General features: G+C 36.7%; 1 protein-coding gene across 2 annotated transcripts in view; it reads right to left on the reverse strand.

The window, feature by feature from the left end:
- Positions 1-2,568: 2,568 nt before the first annotated feature.
- LOC129762142 (homeotic protein ocelliless) overlaps positions 2,569-15,190 on the reverse strand; it is an 80,980-nt gene continuing 68,358 nt past the window's right edge. For both annotated transcript variants that reach the window (XM_055760136.1, XM_055760135.1), the window contains exon 4: positions 2,569-4,781. In XM_055760136.1, coding sequence (XP_055616111.1) covers positions 3,783-4,781 — 999 coding nt within the window. In that variant the 3' untranslated portion in view covers positions 2,569-3,782. The remainder of the gene's footprint in view (positions 4,782-15,190) is intronic.

Genomic DNA, 15,190 nt, shown 5'->3' on the forward strand with positions numbered 1-15,190 from the left:
CGTTTGCAAGAAGCACGCGAAATTGTTGTTCTTGTAGAATATATTTTAAAGGTGACCTTTGGTAAATCTTCTCGGAGAAGCAGTGTCATACTATACTATACACTGGTATGAGTGAGGTGGATATGTTGGATGGGAAGGTGCGAAAATACGCCAGGAGCTTACTCGACAGTGTGTTTTTATTCAACCTTGCAACTAAATGCCATTGATTGATTTTCCAATCTACCCTTTAAACTTACCTTTTACTAATATATATATATATATATATATATATATATATATATATATATATATATATATATATATATATATATATATATATATATATATATATATATATATATATATATATATATATATATATATATATATATTCCTAGTACTTCTACCAAAACTCGTCGTTATAATAACAGATTATTTCCAGACACAATTCTCGTTCTAGATTTCTCAACCATTGCAAATAACATGTTTACCCGTTACATGGAACAAATGTTTGATACAAATAATATGATAGAATAAAGACAGTTCTAAATCGGGCAATTCCTTTCTTGAGTTTTGCTCTCATCAGCTTGGCTATTTTGGCTCCATTTGATTGATTAGTTCTCGAGTTATGAAGAAATTTGAGTTTCATTTGTATGGTAGCCTCCGCTTGTGAGGAGTGTCGATCCACCATAGAAATGTTTATCGATCCCTAAAACATCTATATGCTAAGCTTAATTCCATTTTTTTGCTTAGTTCTCAAGTTATGACACAGAGACACAGTTTATCTGTGTCTCTCCTCAGAAAATCTGTAATGAAATCTGTACCAACATTTTTGTCGTTTGTCTACTTTCAGCCACCACAGCAAAGAAGTATACTAATAATAATGTTTACAACAATGTATCAGTTCGAACTTTTTCTAAATGAATTTTATAGTCTTATTCACTTATTCACAAAACAAAAAGGGTGCCACTATGAACAATAAATAACGGTACTCAGTATAAACAAAAGTTGCCATCATACTTGAGGAAAGGATTAATGGAAAACTCCATGTATTGCGACACTGTGTATATGTAAAGAGCATTGTTCTGTATGTTAAAACAAAAAGATAAAAGTCGAAAGACGCCAAAAGAATTATAGCAACTATTTAATGAACATAAACATAAAAACATTGTTTAGTAAATACTTATCAGAAATTACCAAAAAAAAAAGGAATGTTGTTCATATTTCATAATCTCACAAAATTATACATCAAAATTATCATGTAAAAAATGCGACGCACATGTCGAAATTCAATACTACCGCAAAGGATTAAATTTATAGGTTCTATCTTGAATCATAATCTTAGCTTTAGTGTCATTGATGAGCATAGTTATTATGAATTTGACGATGTTGATGACTACAGGGTAACTTCGATATAACGTACATTTTACTTTCAAAACTGTACGTTGTATCGAACTGTACGTTATATCGAAGCATAATAAAGATCTCTGAAACGTAGCTTATATTACTTCATTGTATTGCTGTTTGAGTAAGGTTGATGAATAAAATCGATAAGAAGACGAAGCTAAATTTTCTCGTGACGCTTCCCTTCGTTCTGTTGATTGAAGTTTGATTCATTTAGAATCTAGAATCACAAAACAGTTGTATTTCGGGATTGGTTAAAGTTACAACACAAGCTTTAGCATCAAAATACAGATAATTTATTGTTCTTAAAATGTACGTTATATCGAGTGATGTTATATCGAGGGTACGTTATAACGAGGGTACGTTGTATCGAAGTTTCCCTGTATTATTGAATCGTTATTTTGAAAAATCTGTAAATCTGTATGAAAACCCAAAAAATCTGTATATACAGATTCTTGGTTTAAAAAAGTCTGAAAAATCTGTATAAATACAGATTATTCTGTAGATATCGTAACCGTGATCAAGGTTCTGTAGTATTCTGTAGATAAAATCTGTATTTATACAGATTTTTCAGACTTTTTGAAACCAAGAATCTGCAGATACAGATTACAGATTCTCAATTCTCAATTCTCACTCCCGACATTCTTCCAAAAAATGGAAGTAAAAAGTGACGAACCGGCCGAAATTGTGTTCAATGTCACTATAATAGAGAAAAAAAAATCAAACAAATCCTAGAGTAGTCATAAACGTTAACTTTATTTCCTAAAATCATCATTTTCTGATTTGTGGAACACTTACTGAAAGACGTAATCCTGCGTCAAAAGCGGTAAACATCCTCCCGACACCTACATTCGAACTATTTTTCACGGAAACGAATGAACTTTTGAGTTTGAAAACTCTATAAAATAAACAACAAAGAAACGGAAGTTCACTTCTCACGGGTCCCTTTTGAAATCTGTCCGATCGATTCACCAGGAGGACTTAGTGCTCTGAATTTAATATTTTTGGAAAATTGGGGGAAAAAACTTCCGACATTGCTTCGTTAAACTTATTTATACTTACTTTTCATAGTGCCATCAAAGCACATTGATTCCAACCGAAAATAATCATAAATGACAGCGTTAGAACCTTCAAATTTTATCGGTGTTAGGTGTTTTCGGAGAAGAACGACGAAATGCATTTCAATATAGTTTCATATATATTTTTTTATTTTTTGAGATAATGTAATTATATAATAAATCGTTTTACTATTTACAATTGGGAGTTCCCACGTTTTTGCTCTTTAATTTCATACGATTTCCATAGGGTTTTGCGACTGTTTCGTACCTAAGCTGTTGTCGGCGCCCTCCCCATGGGCCGGGAGGACGCATTTGCCTTACATTATCTCTGGGATCAGCGATCCACGTACAACTATATAGCTTTTAAACTGTCTTGTAATTCATTTAATAATTTTATCTTATGTATACCTAATCTATCGCGTTCGCTACTCTTTGCTTCACCTCATTCGTATTGAGTTAAAAGGATTTTTCTTCACTCGAAAGAATACAGCTCTGGAAAAGATAACTTTTTCCGGTTTTAAACATTAAAAAAAACGATTCAAGTCTAGCTTAAGTATTTCGGCTAGACGCAAGGAGGGAGGGAAACAAATGCAGAAAACTCAGCACGAATTCCACATCTCGCCTAATCTCCGTTCGTTCGTTTTTTTTTCCGAAGGTAAATTGCACAGATTCTCTGCATTCATTTGACATAACTATCCCTATTTTACACGTGTGAGTTTTTAATATTTTTTTTTGTTCAATGATCCATCTGGTGTTCGACACATTTCGAGCCTTTCGATCACACCTTTTTTACTCACATACAATGATTTACACCTTTCTAGAGTTTTTTTTTGTTTCGTTTTTTTCTCTTGTTACACGTTTGGCGTTGGTGGATCACGATGCATGAAGTTCGCTTTACACAAATTTTGATCCTATCAAAAATACTGATATGAATGATTTGATATCAATTCTTCCTCAATTTTGATTGATTTGTTATTTTGACTTTATACATATGCTTAAATTCTGAAACGGCGGCCTATCGTTTCTTCTTTCTCCTTATGGCAATCTAAAGAATAAATTAGAGGGGTTTTTCGTCGAAAAGTTAAAACAGAAACATCAAACAATAAAACGACAGAACGACAGAGCCCAGAAGATGGGCTCAGGGTGATATGGTGACGGAATGGCTGCAACGCGATGGGGAGACGGTAGGGAAATAAATGGTAAGCATTGGTAAAATCTCATCAGCTGAGTCACGGTGTAGATTTTACAACGAAATAGATCACAAAAGGAACCGACCGTTCTCCCCAACGCTGATCGTTGTCGTGTGTTATGATATGAGCAATGACTGGCATCTCACTTGTCTTACACCATATTTACATACTTGTCCTGTGGGTTCATATAGTCCAGACTGTTGGGGCTGAAGGTTTGACCCCCCATCGGGCCGGTGAGGGCAGAAGTTGAGGCGAGGCCAAAATTGGCGGACGTTGTGTAGCCTGTGTGACCCATATTGTAGTTACCCTGGTTCTGGTTCTGGAAGTAATCCATCTGGCTGTAGTATGACGGTGTGTTGTAGTTGTTCGGGTATTGCTGGTACTGATTGTGCCAGAAGTTGTAGGTTTCGTGGTTTGGCACATACGACAGCGGGTTGTGTGAGGTTTGGGGGGTGATCGGAGGTGAGGGTGTGGTCATGATCGAAGAGTTCGACCCAAGTGGCGTCAAGTTGCCAGCGGAAGGTCCGTTGACTACTCCGTTGCCGACGCCGCCGCCGCCACCGCTACCTAGCGACTGACCTAACCGCGAGTTGATGTTCACGTAGGGCGAGTGATGCGATAGACTCAGCTCGGGATCCTTCAGTAGATCGTAGCCCGAGGAGACTTTCATCGCATCATTACCGGCGGAATGATGGAAAGACGGCTGCTCCTTTTTGCAGATCACATTAATCGGGGGACTTACCGAGGTCGACGGCGTGATCGGCAGAATGGGCGATGCGTTACTGTGGGAGAGTCCTAAACTGGCGGCACCATTGTGGGTACTGTTATTATTGCTGCTTCCACCAGTATTGCTTCCGTTCGCCCCGCCCGCGCCGTGCGCTCCGCTCGGGCCGCTACTGTGTTGGTTGTTCATCGGAGTATGCTTAATCGTTGGTTTGTTGTTGGCGTTAGCTATCGATGAGCTCTTATTACTAGCGGCACCGGTGGCTGTGGCGTTGTTGTTGGTATTCGAGGACGAGGAAGATGACGAACCGGTTTGCCTAGTGGACGAACTGGACGCTCCGCTGGACGATTTACTACCGTTGAGGTTGGAGGAAGTCTGATGCTGAAGCTGCTGGCGACATTTGGCGCGTCGGTTTTTGAACCAGACCTGTAAGTGAGATATGAAAAAAATATAATTAAATATAGCGTTTGAGTTTTAATTTTTCATGTGTAAAATTTAATAAGTAGTATTTAAAAAGTAAGTATTAGTTAGTGATAATCCGTTCAGCGAACAAGAAGTTAGCAACAGCCAGAACCGATATCGTGAGAACGGAGCTCGCCAACATAAACAATATTAATCATCGAATGAGCGATATAAGTCAGCCGCCGGTCAGCATGAATTCAAGAACATAGATCAGACCATCCAAAAGGTAAACATGGCGCGCGGGCGGACTAGCTGACTTTAGAAGTTAATAACAATTTGTATGCCATTCGGTCTCAAAAACACTCCAAGTATTTTAAACGTGTTATGGGTGATAACTTCGCGAACGGTCTTCGCATAAATTTGTCTCCGCAACTATGTTTGATTGGTCGTCGGGTGTATAGTTTAGACCTACAATCATTTAATTTGAAATCTGCCTATACCTTTTTTTTATCTCATTTATTTATTTATTAGGCTCATTAGCATTTTAGCTGTAACAGAGCCGGGGTTTTAATCGTGTACATGTGCATATGTTTATGTTTCTATAAATTGTAAATTACACAGTCGTTAGTGGTAGCCATTTAGGCGTTAAGTTTTTTCTGTTCCACTACATTATGGTAAATTACACAGTAGTAGCCATTTAGGCGTAAGGGTATTCTTTCTGTTCATCCATTGTTCAGCACACCGGACAGCGGAGACAGTTGATATTAATCATTGTTGAGTTATTTATAGAACAGCAGCCCGATGTTTCTTGCAGAGCAGAGCAGTTGTATGGATGCATCGATCTTATTTCGACCGTGGATCGATTTCCATCGCTGATGATGGTTGCGTGGACGTAGTTATTCTATAACAACACAAAGATGGTCAATTGAGGGCCCTGAGTCACGATCGATCGCTTGGTAAGCGAACGCGTAACCAAGTGGCTACGAAGACCCCCCTGCCTATACCTTTAATAGGAGGGAAAATTTCGTTTTGAGGAGTGGAATTCGTTCAAACGCACACAATTGAATATAAGCGACTGGCGCACCTATGACGCCTAAAACCTTGGCAATCTGTCATTTCAGTTCGGTTGTTGTGTTAGTACGCAAAACATTTGTTCGTGCTGGTAATTTGTTGATTTAAGATGAAAAGTGCCATAAAAAAGACATTTTTAACTGAATCAGAACAATTAGTTGTTCGTGATCTGAAGAAAACTGGTATGAGCAACCGGGAAATAGGAAGGAGAGTAAACAGATCCGAAATATCGGTTCGAAATGTGAAAAATATGGCGTTAAGAAGAAAATAAGGAGGAGGCGATCTGGCGTAGTGGTAACATCCATACCTCTCACGCTCAAGGTCACGAGTTCAATTCTCACTCCCGACATTCTTCCCAAAATGGAAGTTAAAAGTAACGAACCATCCAAAATGTGTTGAAAATCACTACAATACAGAAAAAAAAAAGAAAATAAGCAATCGTGACAGGAATCAAATTCTGGAGCAGGCCGGAACTGGAAAGCTCAATGCATCGAAAATTAAGAAGAAACTTGGATTCTCGATTACCAATAAGCGCAATGCACAGATATTGAAGGGATATGGTTACTTCAAGGACACTAAAAAGGCAAAGGAACCAAATCTTACTTCAGCACTTATTCAGGCCAGGTTGAATTTCACCAAAAAGCATATGGCAAGGCGAAATGAATGGGATAACGTTGTATTTTCGGATGAAAAGAAATTAAATCTAAATGACCCTGATTCTTGTGCATACTACTGGCATGATTTGAGGAAGGAACCCGAGGTCAAACTGAGCCGAAACTTTGGAGACGGAACACTCATGATTTGGGGTGGATTTTCACGTCATTGTAAACCCCTTCTTGCTACAATTTCAACCAGGATGAACTCAAAAAGTACGTGGAATTACTGGAAGACGTTCTGGTACCATTTATTGATGATTTTATGCCTGAAGACTTCACTTTGCAGCCAGACAATGTGTAGTATGTATGAAGTATGCAGTGGTTTTTGGAGCGAGACATCAAGGTCTTGGACTGGCCAGCACGTAGTTCAGACCTTTGGGGAATTCTTGCACGATGTGTGTACAGCGGGGGAAGGCAGTACGGAACAATTCGGGAACTAGAACCAGCTCTGTGAACATCTGCTGCAACGCTTGAAAATTTCGTTAATTCCACGCCGAACAGAATTTTCAAAATTATTCACAAGAACGGAAAGCGCACTAAATATTGACTATTGTTTTCCCCTAAAATGTTAACTGAATCATTGCTTTCATTGATGAATACTTAAGTACGTTTAAACGAATAGCCTCTCTCAAAACCTATTTATATTTCTTATTCAGTCAAATAAGAACATAGAGCAATACTGTAATAAACTATGATTTGGAGAGGCCAACATTTGCAATCGCTGTGAATCAATTATTGTTTGATGAGTTACTAAAGCACTAAAATAAGGCACTGCGTTTAAACGAATTTTCCACACTGTATATAGCAACTCAATATTATTTTTTAGGAAAATATCAAAGGCATACATTTTCAGAACCTTATTTCACCAAAGAGTATTTAACACAAAAATTAAAAGAATATTTAGTATCAAAAATTATGAATGGTACACCCAAACTAGCGTTGGCAGAAAAAAATTATCATCTCCGGCGGAGAAAAATGCTATTTTCGTTGGACCTCAAAAGTATACATGGAAAGTGTTTTCAAGAGTAAAATGGAGAGCATAAACGTGAATATATACCCTTTTCGGTCTGGGCCGTGTAAGTAGCAAAGTATGCTATAGCTGCTCGTGTGTGCTTATTTGCAATGTGTCTCTTGTTTCGCTCACTCATATTGCTCTTATATTGCTGTGGTGTATATATTACACCAATGCTGTATGAGAGGATAGCAAAATTTTTTGTTATTTTTAAGCTCATTTTGTATTATAAATCAGGATGTCAAAAGGTGTGCTGAAAATTAATTTTAAGTGTATTATAACCAATAATGGGCATTATACAGGACGTATATGTAGAAAAATTTCATCCAAATACTGTAGGAATAAGATTCGCCCAAAATATAGTAGAAGACATCATTGATGAGAATGAACAAATCAATAATATCAAAAAATCACAGTTATGCTTAAAAAAGTGCCAATTAAAATTTGCTATTTCTCCAAATGAATATACAATCTAAAAGTTAGATAAAAAATTGCGAAACTTATAAATCATAGAAAAATTATAGACACCCACAGAAAATATTGCCAGTAGAAACACCAATACCATACTATCCAGGAGAAATCGCGCACGTTTAATTTTTAATTTTCAATCAAAATTTCCTATACTTTTCATCGTTAGACAAGTTGTCGACGAAATTCGTCAAAATAAAACCAAATAAATCGAGAGCAATAGTCCATGTCCAAGATGTCCAGAAAATCAATCAGAAACAATTCGTGAAATTATGAGATGCACCAGAAAGTTTAACCCAGAACATTCAATGAACGATTTGATTCAATTGGCTGTACACAAATACAACAATTCATTGACTTACGAACGATACAGTAAAATGTATATCTAGGTCTAAACAGAGGTTATTGTTCATTCAGAGACTTTGCAAAACCAAGACAAGATAACTTAAACAGAATTATAAAAATATATATAAAGACAAAAACAATAAAATAAAAGAGCCGAATTACATACAATTTCCAGTAAACAGTTATGCAAACAAATGAAATTTCAAAGCGAGCTCAAAGATTGAAAACAGTAAAAATAATAGAAGAATATGGAACATTTGTGATTGATGAACTAGGAAGAAATCAAGATTCATAAATCAAACATCAGAAAATGTATTAAATATAATCAACTACTTTTTTTTACACATTTTTGCGAACGGTATGAAAATTACAAACATAAAATATTAAAAACATAAACATAAACAAGTAGTTAGTAACAGCCAGAACCGATATCGTGAGAACGAACTCGCCAACATAAACAATATACATCAGCGAAATAGTGATATGCACGAGCCGCCGGTCAGCACAATTTCAAGAACAGAGATCAGACCATCCGAAAGGTAAACACAGTGCGCGGGCGGACTAGCTGACTTTAGAGTCTAAGGACAATTTTGTTTTAGTCTTGAAGTGATCATCAATACAAGAGCTCCAGAAAAGGTTTTTTTAACTTTACCGGAAAAAAACTTTAACTTAATACATTCCACGCGCCTGAAAAATTAAAGAACTGGCATTCAATGAACTGAGCAGTTCAAAGTATACGCAACTCCCGTCGAGTCTGAAGAACTCTTAAAAGTACGTGAAAGTAATTCAATATTTTCCCTCCCAGCACTTGTTTGCTATTTTACACATTTCCTCCTACCTTCTGGCTGTAAAGCGATACCCACAGTCGATCCCACTTCGGTTTGAAGAACTTTCCTCCCCCAGACAGCGAAACGTACATTTCATAGCCCTCGTCACACCGCATTGTGATTTGTTTCAATTCATTTGATTTTATTACATTTTTCCACCCCCGAGCGGATTCAGATTTCCCCGCGCGTTTTTTTTTTTTGGCCGCTTTTGTGAAGGATTATTTGTTCGGGTAATGAAAACGTGATTACGAAATCATTACCTTTTCCATTTTTGGTGTCCCCTCGTTTGCTTCCCGTTGTGGTTACTCGCACAGCTGGAAGTTTTCCGCCGAAGTGACTTCCCTGCAGAGAGTTTTTCGCATTCGGTTGCTCGCAGCACAGACACAGAGGGTGGAAGCTTCCCCCAGGAGACTGCTTCGAGCAGCATTACGTCTCAATGGAGCTGCTAATAGTTGTTGATGGGCAACATCAAATAACTGTTATCGCTGGCTGTGAGAGAGTGTAAGGACACCATTGAATGGCTTATGTTTCTTTCAATTTTTTTTTCTCTACAATGAGAGAACACCAATTGAAAAATGAAATCAAACAAATGGCAAAAATAGGAACAGAGTGTCAATGGATGGACACGCAGCTGACCAAACTACGATGGGCAACAGACGCAGCATGATTACAATAACTGTCAGCTTCCGGACGAAAAAAACAAACATCTCGCCCAGTACATTACAACTCAATCTGTCCCTAATCCCTGCACTCAAACACAAAAGCGCAAGTTCAACATTTGACCAAAACATGATCAATCACTTTGGTCTGACTCGACGGAGAGAAAACAGAAAGAACACATTCTCGGAAAGCCTTTAATGAGACAGCCCATTATCACCTTTCTTTCTAATTGTGTTGCTACCAGCACACGAGGTTTGTCGAGGCGAAGATAAAGGCACGGAACATGAAGCGAGAAAGGAAGACCCTTAAATTTTTCGCAAACTCACTCGTGTTTGTTTTGATCCCTGCGCCTTTTCTCTTGGCAGTCGCAGTTGTATTACGACGATCACGGCGACGGGAGTGACGGTGTGTGTTTGCCCATGCAATTATTACGGTTACCGTAATGATCGTCCCAGGAAGCCTATCGGGGGACACACATAGGGATCGATCAATTCCAGGCTGATCTGTTGCGAAAACACAGCCGTTACTGGTTCGATGGCGGCGCAGGGGCAGATGGTGCAAGCGCCCTGGCTTGTTTTGGCGCCGACAACCGAGCTTCTGATGCTAGAGAAAAACTAATAAACGGAATATTTATGGTTATGTTAATATCTACGAAATGAAATAATGATCACATGAAGCTACACGAGCGGTGGGGTAAGTTATGGACCGCTCATATTTGTGTGATTTCAATTCAATTTTGTTTCGCACGCCGTCGTTGCTTTTATGGAAAATTATCGTAAACGTAGTCGATAAAAATGCAGCGCTGCCTGTCTGTCGTGTACCGTACCATTGTAAATGGAACCAGCCGATGGCTGGATGTGAGGCGACAAAACTTTCGATGCAATTAGAACCGGTTAGATAATCATATGGTTGTGACCTTTTGCAGCGATATGGAAGTAGGTAATGACTTTTGGCATGTAGCTTTGTGTCAAAAAAAAAAACAGATTACGTTTTATTTTTTGAGTTTTCATAACAAAATATCAAACAAATTTTTGAAGAAAAAAATCATTGAAAAAAAATATTTTGAAAATTAAAATTATTTTTTTCTCAAAAACGTGTTTTTAAAAATTCTGAACAAAAATTATATGAGTAGCCCATACAGTTACCAACAAGACACCCATACATCGAAAGAAGGGCACTGCTACAGGGAAAGAATTTTTCTCACAACAACTTTCTAATGTTTTCTTTGAAAAATTACTATTGACGTTTTACTCATTATCATAACATTTTTGTGTGTAAATTATCACGATTTACATGTTCTGTAAGTTTTTTGTCTACTTTGACATGTCAAACGTGAGAACTTACACCAAAAAATCCATATTTTAATAAGATCTAGAACTTTGTCGAGTATACTATGTCGCTATCTTGATTATAAACAAAACTGGAATTAGATTTTTATTTCCAGGAAAACATGAAAATTTGTTAGAAGAACTTTTTCTCTGTAAAAGTGCGTTGTTGGTAATTGTATGGGCTATTCATATTTTTTTTTTGAATGTAATTTTTTAATGGGGTCGAGTTCGGTTTTCCAGGGGTCGACATAAACGAAAACTAATTTTGGTGGTCGACCGGCAGTCTTTAGAATGCAACGCGGTGCTGATGTGTCATAAGTTCTTTGCACTCAGTTGAGCTCCCACACCTTGTGTACACATGCGCTCTGCCGAATGAGCTCGCTCCGAAACACAGATCAAATGTTTTGTTGTCAGCTCAGTTTGTGCACCGGGTTTCTTGCGCGGTATTTTACTTTTACACCACACTTGAATCTGGTTTGCTTTCTTTGTTGAGTTATTTTTCTTTACAAAAGCGTATACGGTTGGTATGGAGGCGCACTGTTGATTTTATCCTTTGTTTAGAACGACCGAAGACAAAACGGGTGCTATAATATGTTGTGTGTGTTTGTGTGTAAAATGAGGCGCGCATCGCACAACTGAGAAGCGATGTTTAGTATCTGAATTTGGCACCGGGTTCATTTGTACCAAGAGAGAATATGTGTTTGTTATTAATGCGCGCTGATGAAAGTTAAACTCAACGGCAGTGCAGCATAAGTTTTTTTGAAGATTGCGACCAGGTCTAAAAATCGACACCTGATAATTAAAACAAGTTCTTATTTGAAACTTTCAAGATACTGTATTAGTTGCGAGCACATATTCAGATTAGGGTTGGGCGATCTAGGATCGATATACAGAAGTTCGATCTTCTCCTCTCCGATTTTTGTGCTCCTAAAAATCGGGAAAATCGATCTTTTCTTTTCAATCTCTCCGATCTTTTTAATCGTAGAATTTTTTTTTCGTAATTTTATTTTCAGTGAACATTGATTTTAATCTCACCAAAACTTACATGAGTAATTTAATAAACATTGGATCCCTCTTAATGTTGTCAAATTAGTGGTCGTAAATTTATAAGAAGTAGTTTTGTAAGTTTGGTCATTACAAAATAAGTGACCAAGACGGCACAATATAAGTGCTCTGGAAAATACAATTTTTTGGGTTTTCAAATGTAACCTTCATGCTGAGAATCAAAATAAAATGCTATTGATGTTTGAGTAAAAATGTGAAATGGTTATTCCATGTTTGAATAAAAGACGACACTTATATGGAATAAGTAAAAAAAATGGAAAAAGGCATGCGATTTTCCAAAGATCGATTCTTTAGAACCGATTCAATCAGTGAGTCGATCCCTACGCCGTTTAGAAAATTAATTCGTCAAGATCGATCTTTTTCTAAATATCGCCCAATCCTAATTTAGATACGACTCTGTCGACTCGGTATATTTCAACATTCTGTGTTTCATTCTGTTGCTCATAACGAGCTTTTCTAGATTTTGTAAAGCAAAAACCCGATCCAAAATATAACTCTTAAAAAAGACGTGATCGCTCTGTTGTTCCCGTGGTGCTCAGTGTGAAACAAGCCAACTCAAAAACATTAAATCGTGTAACTTTTGCTCCTGCTAGGTCGCATATAAATTCGTATCAAATCGCAATCGTATAAAATATCATTGAAAGAATGCAGCATGTGTATCTAAAATCGTATAACATGAAAAACAATATTTTTTATCGTCGGTACATCGAGCCTCGTAATATCGCTATATGCAGTATTATATATGTACATTTTATTAATTTTATATAACACTAGCTGACCCGGCAAACTTTGTTTCGGCTGATGATGTTTGATATGAACTCATTAAAGCATTCATATTTTCTTACTAAACACGATCTTTCGTAAAATCCTAGAACCATTCAATAATTGATCTTTTAATTGACCGCTATACAATTTTTCTTTTTATACATTATTTTCAAATACTTCTGACGAAACTCGTCATTATAATATGAAATTATTATCCGACACTTGTTATCTTTATTCTTGAAAGCTTAGGTCTTTTTACATAACATATCCAAAAATCAGATATGTGATTTGCAGCGTTTTTCAGTATTGACTGAAAACATGATAACTTTGAAAATTCATAACTCAAAACAGATAAAAATCACATCTCTGAACATAGCGTCCTCTATCCCAAAGCTATGTAAACAGTAAAAAACACGAACAATCAATAATTACGAAAACAAATTCCTTTTTTTTTGCAGGTATAATAATATAAATGATAGGGAAAGCTTCAATCAACTTCAATCAACAAATCAATTAAAGATTTTTTTGTACTCTTCATCTGTTTTGTTGCGATCTCCTTTTGTGCTATTCCTCGTTTGTGGGTCTCTTTTTGTGCGATTTTATCATGAAGTCGGGACTTGAATAACACAAACCAATAGCACAAACAACAAAATTGCACGAAAACAGTGACACAAATGAGGAATTGCACAAAATGCTTTAAAACTTTAAACTTTAAAAAGAAAGTATAATTAACGTAACTGTTAAATGGTTAACGCCTTGTTGTTTGTTTCACTTGGTGTTTTCAGTTCCTAATGAGTCGAAATACAAGAACACCTTTAACGCTGAAAATTGGTTGAACACAATCGAAGGGTTCGAAAAGGGTATTAGAAACATAACATTTTTTAATGAATTCAGTGTGCTGCATAATATGATTCCGTCCATCATCAAAAATATTGACCAGATGCGTGAAAATGTGAGAATGTAAATGTAAATGTAAATGTAAGCTTTGACAGTTGATATGCAATTGGTATATCTTGTCTGCCGATGACATAATAAAAAGAGTTCAAGAGTTTTTTTTTATCCCATTTATTTATTTAAGGCTCATTAGCATTTTAGCTGTAACAGAGCCGAATTTTAATCGTGTACATGTCACATGGTTATCATATCTATAATTAGCACATTACACAGTTGCCATTCGCCAGTATTTCTTCTATACCATTACATATGGTACATTCACTCAGTAGCACAGCGGAGACAGTTGATTGATCATTGTTGAGTTATTTATAGAACAGCAGCCCGATGTGTCTTGCAGAGCAGAGCAGTTGTATGGATAAATCGATCTTATTTCGACCGTGGATCGATCTCCATCGCTGATGATTGTTGCGTGGACGTAGCTATTCTGTAACAACACAAAGATGGTCAATGAGGGCCCTGAGTTTTGAACTCACGATCGATCGCTTACTAAGCGAACGCGCAACCAATGTGGCTACGGAGACCCCCAGTTCAAGAGTTGTCATCTGTTAATTCGAGGCTTGACGAAACTTCGCTAGACTTTTTGATCTAAAGAAAAATGTGTTAGGGGATGAACGAGCCGTATTTTATATTTATTACAAAATTTATTATTATTTTTGTTTCAAGACTATTAGAAGTCCATTGCCTTTAATTGTAATATAATTTGATAGTTTTATGTAAGGAATCCAGCATTTCTCTCTTCGTAACGACAGTTGAACATAAAAAATTATAATAATAGAAATTTACAATTTAGAGGTAACAAACACAAAAATGACGAAGGAGAATAACGAAATTGTGAACCAGTCTGTAGTGAATTCAACAAGCGATATAAGACATATCGAAAATATTATTGCTGAAGATAGAATTTCTTTTGTATTCAAAATAATTGATAATGCAAAAAAACTATATTTTAATTATGGAGTATCTGCGTCGTTTATGATCAGTGGTGCCATAATTTTAAAAAGAGGTTCGGAATTCGAAACCATCAAATATTGTATGTGAAGAAAAGTTTCTGGCCGATTTTCGGATAATGGATAGTTACAACAACTGGGAATCATGATTTGACCGTTGACCAGATATATAATTTCGACGAGACTGGTTTATTTTCCAAAATCAAAAACTCATTTGGGCAAAAAAGGCGTTGCAGAAATCAGAATTGTCGAAACCGAATAACTTTCATAGCATGTTCCAAAGTATCTGATACTCAGATTCTGTCATTGACGACAATTTGAAGATCAAAGAACTC

Source organism: Toxorhynchites rutilus, chromosome 1, assembly GCF_029784135.1.
Source record: "Toxorhynchites rutilus septentrionalis strain SRP chromosome 1, ASM2978413v1, whole genome shotgun sequence".
NCBI lineage: Eukaryota > Metazoa > Arthropoda > Insecta > Diptera > Culicidae > Toxorhynchites > Toxorhynchites rutilus.